Consider the following 13928-nt stretch of genomic DNA (forward strand, 5'->3'; position numbering starts at 1 on the left):
TCTCCGCGCCCGCCCGCCCGGGAACCTCAGCCCAAGTCCGCTGCTGTCCGTGACGCCCCCGCAGCCCGCCGCTCATTGGCCTAGGCTGTCCTGACTGACGGCGCCACGCCGCCGCGCATTGGCTTGCCGCCACCCTCCCGTGCCGCCATTGGCTCTCGGCCCGTGACGCCAGCCGCGGACACAGGCCCACTAGCGCGCTCGCGAGGCCCCAGTGGGGCGGGCAAACGCGCCCGATTGGCCCGGGCTCCGCACAGGGCCCGGGGCCCACCCAGCGAAGCCGCCAATTGGCGGAGGTGCGCTGCCCCGACAGCCTTCCGCAGAACGTACAGTGTCAATACCGGGGTGAGAGGGCGGGGCGCAGACGCTGCCTGCTGCTCGGGCCGGCCGGGCGGGGCGGCGGAGGCTGGCGGGCAGCCGCGGCGCGCTGCGCTCCGAGACCCAGGAGGCGGTCCGGAGGGCCCTAGTCCTGCCTCGTGCGCGCCGCAGTCTCCCGCCCCCGCTCAGTGCGGCAGCGGCCGCGAGCCAGCCAAGGTTGGCGCCGCGGCCCCCACCCCCGGCGCAGCCGCCGTCCACCTGCCAGCGGAGGAGGGGCGCTGCCTGCGCCGAGGGTCAGAGGTCGGCCGGGCGCCGGCGGTCGTCCCTCTGAAGGCCTGGCGCTGGACAGTTGCGCAGGCCCGAGGTCCAGGCCAGGGTGGGAGAGATGGAGTGGGACTGGGGTCTTTCGGTCTTCCCCAGCCACAACGTGATCTGCGGGAGGATGCTGGGTCCTGGGAGCAAGGAGCGGTTGGAAGGCCGCCCACCCTGGGCTCGTGCCTCTAGTAAGAGTAGGCACACGTTAAATACATTACTTAGCACCACACTCCTCTCACGTTGGTAGTTATCACTCCCATTTTACAGAGGAGGAATTCTGGGGCACAGCCAGGCTGAGGATTCCCTCTGTCTGGGCAATGGGAACTTGTTCTGGAGCAGAGAAGTGGAGAGATGCCTCTCCCTTCAGGGTGTCCTTTCAAATTACACACAGCCTGAGAAAGGTCAGGATTTCCCAACTGTCTCATTACTGTCATTGGGGTCTGGATTGTTCTTTGCCAAGGGCGCTGTCTCGTGTACTGTAGGGTGTTCAGCAGCATCCCGTTTCTACTCCCTGGTTGTCAGCAGCACTTCCTCTCCCCCACCAGCTGTGACAACCAAAACCATCTAGAGACATAGTTAAATGTGCCCTGGAGAGCAAAATTGCACCCCCACCCCAATTTAGGACCACTGAAGTGGAGGAAGGCCCAAAGGCTGGGAGAAGGGCAGGAAACTAGATGGGTCAGTTTTCATTTGGAGGGGCTAGCTGGTTTCAGGTCTGTAATCTAAAGGCTGCTTTGCCTAGACATACACAAGCACTCTACCAAGCAGCTATCTGCATTCAGTTTTGAGGTCCACCAGTTCCACCAGTCCCAGGGAGGCAAGAGCTGGGGTTCTTTTGTGAATTACAGGGATATGGCTCACTGGCCAAACCACTCCACTTTGGGATGTTGGGTTACAAGGTTAAGTGAAATTTTTTATTTATGCACACAAGAACTGGGGTATAGGCCAGAGGTCTGATAGGTGAAAGGATTCACTGGAGAGTGGTAAGAGTGGGGAGCATAACCAGAGAGTGGGGAACATAACAGGCAGATTGACAGATGGCCAGCCAGGGATCAAACTCATGCTGCAGAGGCTGTGAATAGCTCCACAGTGCTGTGCTTAACCCCTTGTGTCACCAGGGAGGCCTGGTTAAGTGAAATTTAAGAAAGTGTTGATGTATATGTGCTTGGATCACAATGTTAATTTGTTCTTGTGGGTCAAGGACAAAGTGAAAAATCACTGGTTATGCTCTAGCTCCAGAACAGATGGGTTGCTCAAGTTTTGATAAAGAAAAATCCCTCCCTGAACATCAGTCAGGAATACGAGACAAGTTTATCCCTCATGCTAAGAGATGGACAAAGCTGCCTCAGTCTACCAGACATGAAAACATAAGAAGTCCATCTAGATGAAGTGCTTTTTATTTTTAGACCAACCAAACATTTAATATAAAAACCTTTAATATACAAACTGCAATCATAACAGCATCCACATAGCAGCAAGGGGATAGGGCATGGGGATGGGGAGGGAAGTTATTTTGTTTCCTACCGCTTCCCTTGCTTGCAATCACTCCTGGTCTGTGGAAGAATCAGGTCTTCGGCAGAGGGCAGATCATAACAGCCAGAGGCAGAGGGGCTCTGAGGCTGGCACTGAAACCAAGAACAGCAAGACCCTCTAACATGTCATTCCCCCACCAAGGCAAGCCAGGTCCAGTTAAGAGAGAAAAGTAAAGTGGTGATCAAGAGGAGCATCAACCACCAATTCTCAGCATCCTGATGATCACAACTTTGGGACTCATGGATTGGACAGACTTAAAAATTGTCCTGGGAGGACAAAAATTGTATGAGTCCATATTCTAACCAAGATTCCTTGCCTGTGACTCCAGAAAGATGGGTGGATCTGCTCAGATGTTTGGGAAGGGCGAGGAATGACAGAGGCTTTGGCCCAACTGGACTGAAGCTTTGCCAGTCACTGACCAAGAATATTAAGGCAGACTGGGGAGGTCTTCGGGAAGAGCTTTGGTTCAATGGTACTCACAGAAGTGGTGTGGCACAATGGCCCAGTTGGAATGTATAGTGTGTGTGTGTGTGTGTGTGTGTGTGTGTGTGTGTGTGTAAGAGACAAAGGACAAAAATTAAAAAGAATTCAAAACTGAAGTCCTGCCTCTTACAGCCCTGGGCAGTAGAAGTGAGGTGATCCTTCCAGACCAGGGCCAGGAAGAGACCTGAGGCCTGTCTTTCTTTGGGGCCAAGTTTGACTGGCCTAGATATGGTTGATGGCCCCAGAGACTTCCTCATGGCCCCATAGGACTCTCAGGGAGGTCTAACTTCCTCTCCAGATGTTATGGCTGGACCCAGGTAGGCCTGGGTTCTTGCAGTTAGATGCAGTCCATGGAGTTCTCGGGGAGGAGGCTGGGGATGCAGCCAGGGAGCCCCAGGCCCTTCATGGGCGTGCAGCTGAGGGGGAAGCCACAGCCCAGGGTAGGGTCCTCGTTCTCCAAGGCCTCCAGCTTATCCACATTGTTGTCCCAGTTGATGTGGAAACGGGTCACCCGGGGGTTTGAAGCCAAGATGTTTCGCTGGAGCTAGGAAGAGGAATGTCAGCCCTTGTTAGCATGCCCCCCTTACAACACCCACAGAGCACCCCCCCAACTTCCCCACCCCAAGCCCAGGAAGAGCAGATCTTGCTTATTCCATCACCACCAATAATTCCATATGGAACTTCAAACCTATTTAATCTTCATTCATTGAAGTGTATTTCTGAGAAATAGAGACCCTTTTTCTCTTTGTAGCCTGCAGCTCTAAGCTAAGCATTGACTTGAAAACCTAAGTGACCCCAGCTTCCAATTTCACCATCTCAACCTTCCCCCGAATGCAAAGGAGCTTGTCTGAAGCATTTAGTGCAGGCCCCACCTGAGAGAAGTCTGGCTTTGGGGGTGGGTTCTCCCGAAGCTCGGGGTTTGGGTACTCGTTGTTGACATAGTAGCCCACTCGGATGAACTCTTGTCCACGGTAGGTACAGGTGATGAGGACCACAGTCACACCCACCGCATCTGTCTCAGGGATCAGGGATGGGTTGGGGGCATCAGCCTAGAGGAAACACATCCTGGGCCTTAGCATTGATTATCAGTCATGCCTTGACTAGTAATACAATGATTCTGAAGCAGTAATTTACTAAGCTAAATGTATGATCTCTGCCCTCAGTCTTCAATCAAATGGGGAAGTGTTTCAATCAAATATGCAAATATCTAGAAATGCTGAATGTCACAGCTGCCATAAAGGAGGAACATCTGGTGTGGAGAAGTGAGGAAGGAGGAGGATGGCATTAGGTGAGGCTAACTAGGTGAACAGGTAAGGACCAAGTCACACAGGGTCTGTTGGGCCAGTGAAGGGCCTGTGAAAGAGTAAGAATATTTAGCAAGAGGTAAGTACCACATCACCTGTGGCCTGAAAAAATGAAGCTGGCTGTGTGTGGAGCTGTGACAGAAGGAGAGCTGTAGTGGGAGCAGGGGGTCAGGCAGGAGGGGCCTATGGTCAGAGGATAGTGGCCTAGATAAGGCAGCAGAGAAGGACAGAGGTGGGCAGACTTGGGGTTTATTGTTATGGACAGGACTGGCTATATAGTTGGTGCAAAATGAAAGCAAAATAAAACAAAAAAGCAGAGGCCCATATTCAAATAGAAGTTTCTACCAGCAACAGAACGTTATGGCAGGTGTTGACAAATGTGAGGACATGGATTGTAGATTTAGGAAGCTGGCCCTGGTTGTGGAGTGGATGCAGGTGGATGAGGGGTTAGGTGATGAGATGTGGTGGCTGAGACTGGGGAGGGGACAGTAGAGGTGGAGGGAAGTGAGTGGGTTTGAGCAGAGGCTCTCCAACTTTATTGTGTGTAAGAATCACACTAAATCTGCATTCTGACCACCTCTTTGATGCTGGATTAAAGATCTATTCAGCAGCTATTCATGGAGTTCATATTTTCGAATTCACCTACTCACTAAAATTTATTTGTAACACCAAAATCAATATTTTGGGTATAGATTCATAGTGTTTGAGGACATGTACAGGATGGGGTAGAAATCTGAGTTGTTTGATGAGTATTACCAGCTGAGGGCGAACAAGGCAACACTCCAACTTCCTATATCAGTGCTTACACTGTTAACAAGTGTCCTTTTCTCAAGTCTATTTAGTGTCACATTTTTATACTTTTTGTTGTTGATTTAAAATGGCTCCCAGTGCTGAGTGCTGCCTCTGAGTGCAAGAACATTTGGATGTCATGAGTTACAGTGTTGTTGGCTATGAGTTCAATGCAAATGCACCAACAATAACTCTAAAACAGAACAGAAGATTATGTATTGACTGGTTGACACAGATGTAATAGCAGGAGCCTAACTATATATCTCCTCTAGAAGCAGTGGTTCAGTATTCAGTAATTTATTACTTCAGTGTTGACAGCAGCCTTATAGAACATAATTCCTGTGAATAATGAGATTCAAATGTAAATGAGTGGCTTACGATAATAGCTATGATACGTAAGGGGAGGAAAGGTACCAATGAGAGGTCAGACACTTCCTGAAAGCAGAGCCATGATTTGAACCTTAACTTTCCATCAATGAGCCACACATATTACACTTCTGGTAGAAAGGATATTTCAAAATGTCAAGGCCTAAGGCCTCATCTTTCTTACCTGAAAGACAAACATGTGTCTCCCTGCTGGGACAGGGCCAACCAGTACAGAGTCTAGGATTTGATCAAACTCCTCACTCTCAGCTGAGCCAACGTAGATGATTTTCCACTCTAGGTCTGCAAGGAAATGACTGTTAAGGAATTGAAATAGTTTGACAGCAAGAAGGCAGAGAAAAAGTTTTTTCATGTTAGTTTGGGACAGATACTTAATACACTGAAAGATTCTTATTCTCAAGAACACTTGACACCTGCTGGGCATTGGGCCCTTGACACTGGGGCGGATGTGAAGCTCTGCTTCCAGTGGGGATATTTCCGTGGGCCCAGCTTTGCAGGGCGACCTTGACTCTGTACCTCCAGGGTAACGCTCAGAGCCTAAGGATGAACCGTATGGCAGAGGCTGAATTAAGAGCCATGTGACTGAACCATGCTTAGGAGGGAATAGCAGGGAGTTGGGCCATTTCAGGGCCCTGCCCACTGGGTGCTGGGATAGAAAGCCGCATCCTCTTTCACACACAGGGACTGGTGCCACCAGACTGAGTAGATCCCTCGACAACTGGGACAGGGCAGTAGATTCCAATTCAGCAGGAGAGCCAGGCCGTAGGAGGGCAAGATGAGGCCACTAGGGGAGCTAGCCAGGCCCCAGGTCTTCCAGATCCGGGACCAAGTTAGGTCTACTCATGGACATCCAGGCAACAGAGACTCAGTCAACAGATGCAGCATCCTAGGGCCATCCTCGGAACCCTAGCTCTCATGTACCTTATATATTAGAAGGGCCCCATTCCTGAGTATGTAAGATATGAAAGGAAAAGAGCTTAAAGAGACCCTGTCTGTCAATCACAGGAGGTTCCCAGTGACCACTGCCTCTTGCAGAAGGTCCAAGTGTATCAGGGACAAGGTCAGGCTAGTACAGGGAAGCTTGGCAGAGACCTGAAAATTATTTTAGGTTCTTTGAAATTACACAACCTACTGCTCCAGCAACTGTGGGATGTTTCACAAGTTGTGATTTTCACAGGAAGCAAACACTCTTGGAAGCTGCTCTGGTCCTTGGTCCGGTGTCCCATAAGTGCATCCAATTTCTGAAGCACACAGATGCCGGGCCATGTCTGTGGAGGTTTGTCACCTGAGCTCCAAGCTCTTCCTCGATACACTGGCTTCCTGTACCTTGCAGCTTCACTCTGATCTCCTACTCAGTGGCTCCAGCAGGTGTGCGGGATACGGGATACATTGACCATCAGGCTCAGTAGGGGTCAGTCAAGCTCTAGTCTCTTATAATTTGCAGGGAGGAGTTAAGTTTTTTGATTTATCTTTCTTACTAATAGTGACACAACTAGGCATAATATTTTTTGGATGGACAAAAACCAAACCAGTTCTGTTCTTACCTCCTAAGAACAAGCTTCTAAGCTCTATATTTTGGCATCTTTCTACTGGCTTTTTCCCCATCACCAGTGAAGTCAAATATATGTGTATTTAACTTATATGCTGGGGGAGAGACAGAATGTGGAGAATGAAATAGAGCAAGCCCCAGTGAATGCCATAGGTACTTAAGTCCAATACTGTTGGCAAAACCTAAATAAAGATGGTGTGGGTGCTGACCAGAAGAGCAAGTTCACTGCAGTTGGCCAAATGAGCCACAGTAGGCCAGCAAACAGGTCAGAAAGAAACCAGAGAATGAACTGAGGACCACAGAGAAATACTGAATCAACAATTAGAGGAGCTGACAAAAACATCCAGAGTAGGTAAAGGATGACTAAAACAAGAACCTACAAATTGGAATCACTTAAACTGGCTGAAGTTTAAGTGTACATTTCAGTTTTGACTGTAACCGTTTTTTAGAAATAGTCAGAGGACGTCAATCACTAGTATAGCACAAACTTACTCCTATGGAAAACAGGACAGGATTATACTTTATATGTTGTATACCTAACCATTAAGGCAATTTTCAAGGGTAAATTGATAGCATTACATTTTGTCTTTATGCCCCCAAATTAACAATCTAACCCCTGTGCAAAATTCTATATGAAAATCAAACCAAAACCAGCCACAAGACTAAAGGTATGTAAAAAATTATTGTACTTGAGGGCCTCCCCGGTGGCGCAGCGGTTGAGCGCTGGGTTGTGAAGCTGCCCGCAGCCTCTGCAGCGCCTTTTCGATCCCCGGCCACCGGGTGAGGGTCCCACATGGCGTGCAGACTTCTTCTGCTGCCCGCTGCTCCCCTCAGCAGTGTGCTTCAGTCCTTCTGCCTGCTCTGCTCCCCGCTCTGGCTCTGGTGAATTCTCTCACCCTCCCGCATTTCTGACTGTACCCCAGTGCTTGTATAAATAAATAAACAAATCTTTTTAAAAAAAAAAAAATATTGTACTTGAGCTAGCCAGAGAAATTTGTTTCCTGTCTCTCTCTCTTTTTTTTTTAAAGATTTACTTATTTATGCATACAAGAACTGGGGTGTAGGCCAGAGGTGGGGGAGAGGATTCACCAGAGACAGAGTGGGGAGCAGAACAGGTGAATCAACTGAAATACAGTGCTGAGGGGGAGCAGCAGGTAAGACATGGTCTGCTGTGCCATGTGGGTTAGCTCCCTGGCAGGGGATAGGACTCATGCCACAGTGGCTGGCAATAGCTTGATAGCGTTGAGACTTTAACCCCCATGCCACCAGGGTGGCCCCACTCTTCCTGTTTTAATATGTCTTTTTCAATTTATCCTTCACCTTTGTTCATAATCGTGTTGTGTAGATGAACATGGTCTGACTACTGTGTGTTCACTGTAACATCCGACTTCATGACTTATTCAGACAGTGTCTGTTGAGTTTCTCAAAGAAATGGGGGGGACATAGTGAATGTATTAAACGTGGACCCAGGCATTGGAAATATCTATTTCCACATGCTGATGAGAAAAGAGAGCAAAAAGGGCCTGGAGCCCTTAGGAAATGGGGTCAGCTGACGGGGTTTTACGTGTTGTCAGATCTCCAGTTGCCAGTGTCAGGGTAACAGGACTGATAGGCTTCTCCAGGATCTGAGAGATTTCTAAAGCCAGGCCCACTCAAACTGGCCCACTGTTTGAGAGGCAGAAAACGGATTCTCTGCTCTGTAGGAAGGGGGCCAAGAGGCAGAAAGCAAGTCAGCAGGCCAGAGTCACAAATAGCCCGAGGGGTAGAACCAAAGTGCTTGGATTTCCAGGCCAGAGCTTGCTTTTAGACTGGAATTTCTCGGAGCAAAAGCTTTCCTGGCTGGGTGTAATTAATAATAGCACCCCCTTCACTCTTTCAAGAGTGTTCTGATGTGGAAATAGATCTATGGTCAGTCCTATTTATGTTCCTCTTCTAAAATAGGAGATGCATGCTTTCTTTCCCAAGTTATAGCAAAGAGAAAGAACCCTGGACTCAGAACTCTGACATAAATTCTAGTGTCAACATTTCTACAAACTGGCTGTGTGACCTTGGAGAAGTCATTCCATCTCTGTTTTAAAAATAATGACCAGGGCCTCCCTGGTGGTGCAGGGGCTAAAGACAGCAATGTGAAGCTCTCACCAGCCACTGTTGCATGAGTTCCATCCCCCGCCAGCCAGGGAGCAACCCACATAGTATAGCAGACCTCTCCTGTCTCCCTGCTGATCCCCTCAGCAGTGTATTTCTGGCAATCTGCCTGTTCTCCCACTCTCTCTGATGAATCCTCTCTTCCCCCCACTACTCTCACCCCGCACCTCTGGTCTACACCCCAGTGCTTGAATACACAAATAAATCTTTAGGGCCTCCCTCGTGGCGCAAGGGGTTAAGATGCAACCTATGGAGCAATCCGCAGCCACTGCAGCTCAAGTTCGATCTCCGGCCAGAGAGCAACCCACATGGCGCAGCAGACCTCTCCTGACCCGCTGCTCCTCTCAGCAGTGTATTTCAGTCAGTCTGCCGGTTCTGTTCCTCACTCTGTCTCTGCTGGATCCTCCCACCCTGGCATGCCTCTGGCCTGTACCCCAGTTCTTGTATGCATAAATAAATAAATCTTAAAAAAAAATCTTTAAAAAAATAAAGAAAGAAAAAATAATGACCAGCAGCAGGTTGACTTTAGTCTTTCCTACTCTGAGTCCATAAACAGATTCGTAAAGTAACAGGGCAGGGGGCTTCCTAGGATTAAAAGTACTAGATAATGACCCTGTAACCACTTTAAACAGCAAGCAGTGCAAACAGGCCCAATTGAAACCCGATCTCCTGCCATCTGGGAACTGTGAATCCCATAACCTATTAGGTCTTTACATCTCCTCTTGGTTTTAAAATTAATCTTATTCCACAGTGTCATTCTACACTTTATTTATTTATTTACACCCTGCCTTGTTCCAGAAAGGATTTAACTGGGCTTATTCTATAGTTAGTCACAGGTTGATTCCTTAATTCAAATAGGAGAGAAACCAGGAAGAGATGGAACCATTGGCCCAGCTCAAACCCACATACATCTCATAAGGTATCAACCTCAAACTAATCCAGGTGGTTACTTTTTCCGGTATACCACCCACCCACCAAGAGGAGCTAGTCAACCCACCCAGACCTCTCAGTCTTCCTGATCTGCACTTCCTGAGCTGTTGCCAAGTCTCTCTTTTTTTTTTATATATAGAGGCATGTTCTATTTATTTATTTATTTAATTTGTTTGTTTGTTTTGTTTATACATGCACTGGGTACAGCCAGAAGCGCAGGAGGGCGAGAGAATTCACCAGAGCCAGAGCGGGGAGCAGAGCAGGCAGAAGGACCGAAGTACACTGCTGAGGGGAGCAGCGGGCAGCAGGAGAGGTCTGCGCGCCATGTGGGACCCTCCTCTGGTGGCCTGGGAGCAGCCGGGGATTGAACCGGCGCCGCAGAGGCCGCGGGCAGCTTCGCAACCCAGCGCTCAACCGCTGCGCCACCGGGGAGGCCCTGCCAAGTCTCTTTTAACCATAAGTGGAAAAGTAACTTTATGCAGTATTTCCTCTTAAACATGGTGCCAGGACTCCCTGGGTGACCTCAGATTTTTCCATCTTGATAGACATTTATTTAAAAGGTCTTTCACTTGGGCCTCCCTGGTGGCCTAGGGGTTAAGTCTCAGCACAAACACCACTATGGCCTGAGTTCCATCCCTGGCCAGGGAGCTGACCCACATATGGTGCAACAGACCTCTCCTGTCTCGCCCGCTGCTCCCCTTGGCAGTGTATTTCAGTAGATCCGCCTGTTCTGCTCCCCACTCTGTCTCTGGTGAATCATCTCTCCCTCCCACCCCCTTCTGCACCTCTGGCCTATACCCCAGTTCTCCTATGCATGAATATAAAAAAAACAAAAGGTCTTTCACTTTGTGGCTCCTGTCTTCTCATCTGTAAGGTGAGAGCCATGTCCACCTTAATGCCACAGATGAGTAAGTTCCTCTGTGAAAGCATCTTGGAAACATGCACAAAAGGTTCTGACTTGGGGCCTCCCGGGTGGCGCAGCAGTTGAGCGCTGGGTTGCGAAGTTGCCCGTTGCCTGCAGCCTCTGCAGCGCCGGTTCGATCCCCGGCTGCTCCCTGGCCACGGGAGAAGGGTCCCACATGGCGCGCAGGCCTCTCCTGCTGCCCGCTACTCCCCTCAGCAGTGTACTTCGGTCCTTCTGCCTACTCTGCTCCCCGCTCTGGCTCTGGTGAATTCTCTCACCCTCCCGCACTTCTGACTGTACCCAGTGCTTGTATAAATAAATAAAAATAAATCTTTAAAAAAAAAAAAAAAAGGTTCTGGCTTCCCAGTTGATTATTTGAAGCCAGATACTGTCATGACTTAGCACCCCCAATCCCTTCCAGGTGACATCATCAAAAGTTTTGAAAAAATTTCTGCAGGTCAGCTGGAACCTGGCAGGCAGGCAGTGGGAACCTGCTAATGCTTGCCTGGCTATGCCACCTTTCAGATTTCAGTGTGTTCTCTGAAGCCCAAAATCAGAGAGGAGGGAGGAGCAGGAGATAGAGCCTCAAAGACTGGAGCTAGAAGCTGGGCTTCTCAGATGGAGCTCAAGAAGGGGTTGGGGGTCAGGCTAAAGAGAAGGGACACATGCTTTGGGGTATGTATTTTTGGATAGAAAATAAAATAGAAATGGGTGGGGAATGGGGTAGTTCGAATATCAGCAGGTTGGGGAGAGGATTACAGGGAGACAAATGAGGAGATGGGAGTGAGTGAGGTCTTGAGGCAAAGGGAAAAGAGGATCATCAGAGGGAAAAAGGATGAGTGGAGGGGTGGTTCCACTGGGAAAAAACGGAGGGAGCTTGGGGAAGAGGTCTCCACAGGGAAAGTGGGAATTTCACGAGGAAAATGGGAGGAAGCTAAGGGATCCCTAAGGAAAAATGGGAGGGAGCAGGAGGTTGGGGCCTCCCTAGGAAGAAAGGGAAGTGTAAGTGTCTCCTCATAGGAGAGTGAATGGATGGAAAGACTGGATGAATGGATCAGGGGTCTGGCCAGAAATAGAGTGGGGGGTTTCTTGCTACAGGGAAGAGAGAGTGACTGAGGGTTTCTGTAGATTAAAGAATGTAGACCAGGAAAACGGGTGCCCAGGACGGGCTCTACAGGAAAAATAGGGAGAGGCTGAGGTCTCCAAGGGGGAGATGGGAGTATCCTTGGGAAGGGAGTGGGGTTATCTGTGGGTAGGGTTGCAGTCTCCACGGGGAGTTTGGGGCTGGTGGGGAGGGGGCTCTCAGGGAGGTCAGGGTTGGCCCGGGGAAGGGGAAGGTCTCCACACAGGCCCAGGCTCACCGTCTGCCAGGGCCTCATTGCACTCGAAGCTGATCTCGAACCGGAAGGGGCTGTGGAAAGGGCTCGGATTCTCCAGCACAGTCACGTTCAGCACGGACACCTTGGCCATTGCCTCGCGGGGTCTCGGCTGAGGCCAGAGCCGGAGTCGAGCCCACGCCTGTGTCCTCTCCGGTGAGCCGAATAGCGTTGCCCGAAACCGCTCCCGCCTTCTCTCTCCGCAGACCAAAGTGCGTATCTCTTCCGCGCGCCTCCTTCAAATAGCGGGCCCCACCCCCCGGCCAATCACAGTCAACGCTCTCGGGAGGCGCGAGCGCATCCTCAGCCAATCCTGGAGCGCCTATCTGAGCGCGCCGAGACTTTCTGGACCAATCCGCGGAGCTCCCTCTCCGGGATGCGCGAGTGGGGCGGGACCATCTCTTGACTTCTTTGGGCGTTTGACAGGAACCAATCCTCAGCTTCTCCGACACGGAGGTCGCAGGAAGGGGTGGGCGGAGTCAGAGCGCGGAACTCCTCTCGGCCAATCCTGATGGTTTCCGCAACAACTTGTCTCGCCCCTCTGCCCGCCCTTCCAAGAGACACATTCCACTGCGGCAGCGCCGCCAACCGCCGAGCGGTGGCGCGCGATTCTCACTTAAGAATGTAGGAAGGGCGGTGCTCCCTCCCGCGGTGATTGGCAGGCGGCGGTGGGGGCGGGAATAAAGCAGATTCTCTGAGAGGTGATTGGCTGAGTTGACGGAGGGAGGCGGGAGAACAGAAAGATTGGTGCGGGGATTCGTGGGAGAGGAGCGGAAGTCGGCGAGGTGAGGCGGCGTGAAGAGAGACCGGAGCAGCTTGCACTTCGGTCGGTAGGTGAGCGGTGCCTGGAGCGTCTCCAAGCGCCTCCTGGCCCCTCAAAGCCCAGCGGCCGGGGAGTCCGTTGTGAACGTTGTGAACGTTGGACACCCCAATGAGGGGAGATAGAGCGGCGTAACGCGACGGCGCACTCGGACGCGGGCCCCGGGAGTCGGTCTGGGTTCGAATCCCGCCCTCGCCCCCTCGTTGACCGCTGGGAGGTTTCAGGTGCACTTTATTATTTGTAACCGCCGCTCGGCTCCCGAGGCCACGTTTCTTTGCCTGTGACGGAGGCCGTGAATATTCGCTGACAAGACTTGTGCCTGTATAAGACCGCTGAAAACCCCTCTCCGGCTCTGGTGGCCTCCAGACGCCTGCGCTCCCTCTCTGCTGCTACCCGCGACCACGCTGTCCTGGGAAAATAAACGCCGGCCACACAGCTAATATTATTTTTCTAGTAACCGCGTGTGTTTCTTTTCAGTTACAAAGGTGAAATTAGGGTCTTCCCTGGTGGCGCAAGGGGTTAAGGCACAGCACTATGAAGCTATCAGTCCCGGCCAAGGAGCTGACCCACATGGCGCGGCAGACCTCTCCTGACTCGCTCGCTGCCCCCCTCAGCAGTGGATTTCAGTAGATCTCCCTGTTCTGCTCCCCACACTGTCTCTGGTGAATCAGCTAACCCCTATGCCCCCCACACTTCGGGCCCCCCAGTTCTTGTATGCATAAATAAATCTTTTTTTTAAAGTGAAATTAATTGCATGTTGTGTATATTCCAGTATAGCCAGGATATTATATATTCTTTCTTTCTTTTTTTTTTTGTGGGACCCTCGCGGGTGGCTGGGGATGGAACTGGCGCTACAGAGGCTGCTGGCAGCCTTGCAACCCAGCGCTCAACCGCTGCGCCACCAGGGGAGGCCCAGCCAGGATATTATTTCAACATACCATTGGTATGAAAAATGCAAATGAGAGATGTTCTTTTACAAGGTGTGACAGTGACAGCACATCTGTAATCTGGGGCTCCACATCTTGTTCGGAAATGGTCTTGTGTTAGTTTTCATAACATTGACAGCTAATAAACGTAGATT

General features: G+C 50.6%; 1 protein-coding gene across 1 annotated transcript; it reads right to left on the minus strand.

Annotated features, from left to right (window-relative positions):
- Positions 1 to 2983: 2983 nt before the first annotated feature.
- ASF1B (anti-silencing function 1B histone chaperone) lies at positions 2984 to 12121 on the minus strand (the record flags this gene model as incomplete). The annotated part of the gene is made up of 4 exons (XM_084249022.1): positions 2984 to 3190; positions 3519 to 3695; positions 5290 to 5405; positions 12013 to 12121. 4 exons carry the CDS (start codon positions 12119 to 12121, stop codon positions 2984 to 2986), a joined length of 609 nt encoding a protein of 202 aa, XP_084105148.1.
- Between the last annotated feature and the right edge of the window lie 1807 nt (positions 12122 to 13928).

The sequence above is a fragment of the Talpa europaea genome (genome assembly GCF_964194135.1).
Source record: "Talpa europaea genome assembly, chromosome: 12".
Lineage (NCBI taxonomy): Eukaryota > Metazoa > Chordata > Mammalia > Eulipotyphla > Talpidae > Talpa > Talpa europaea.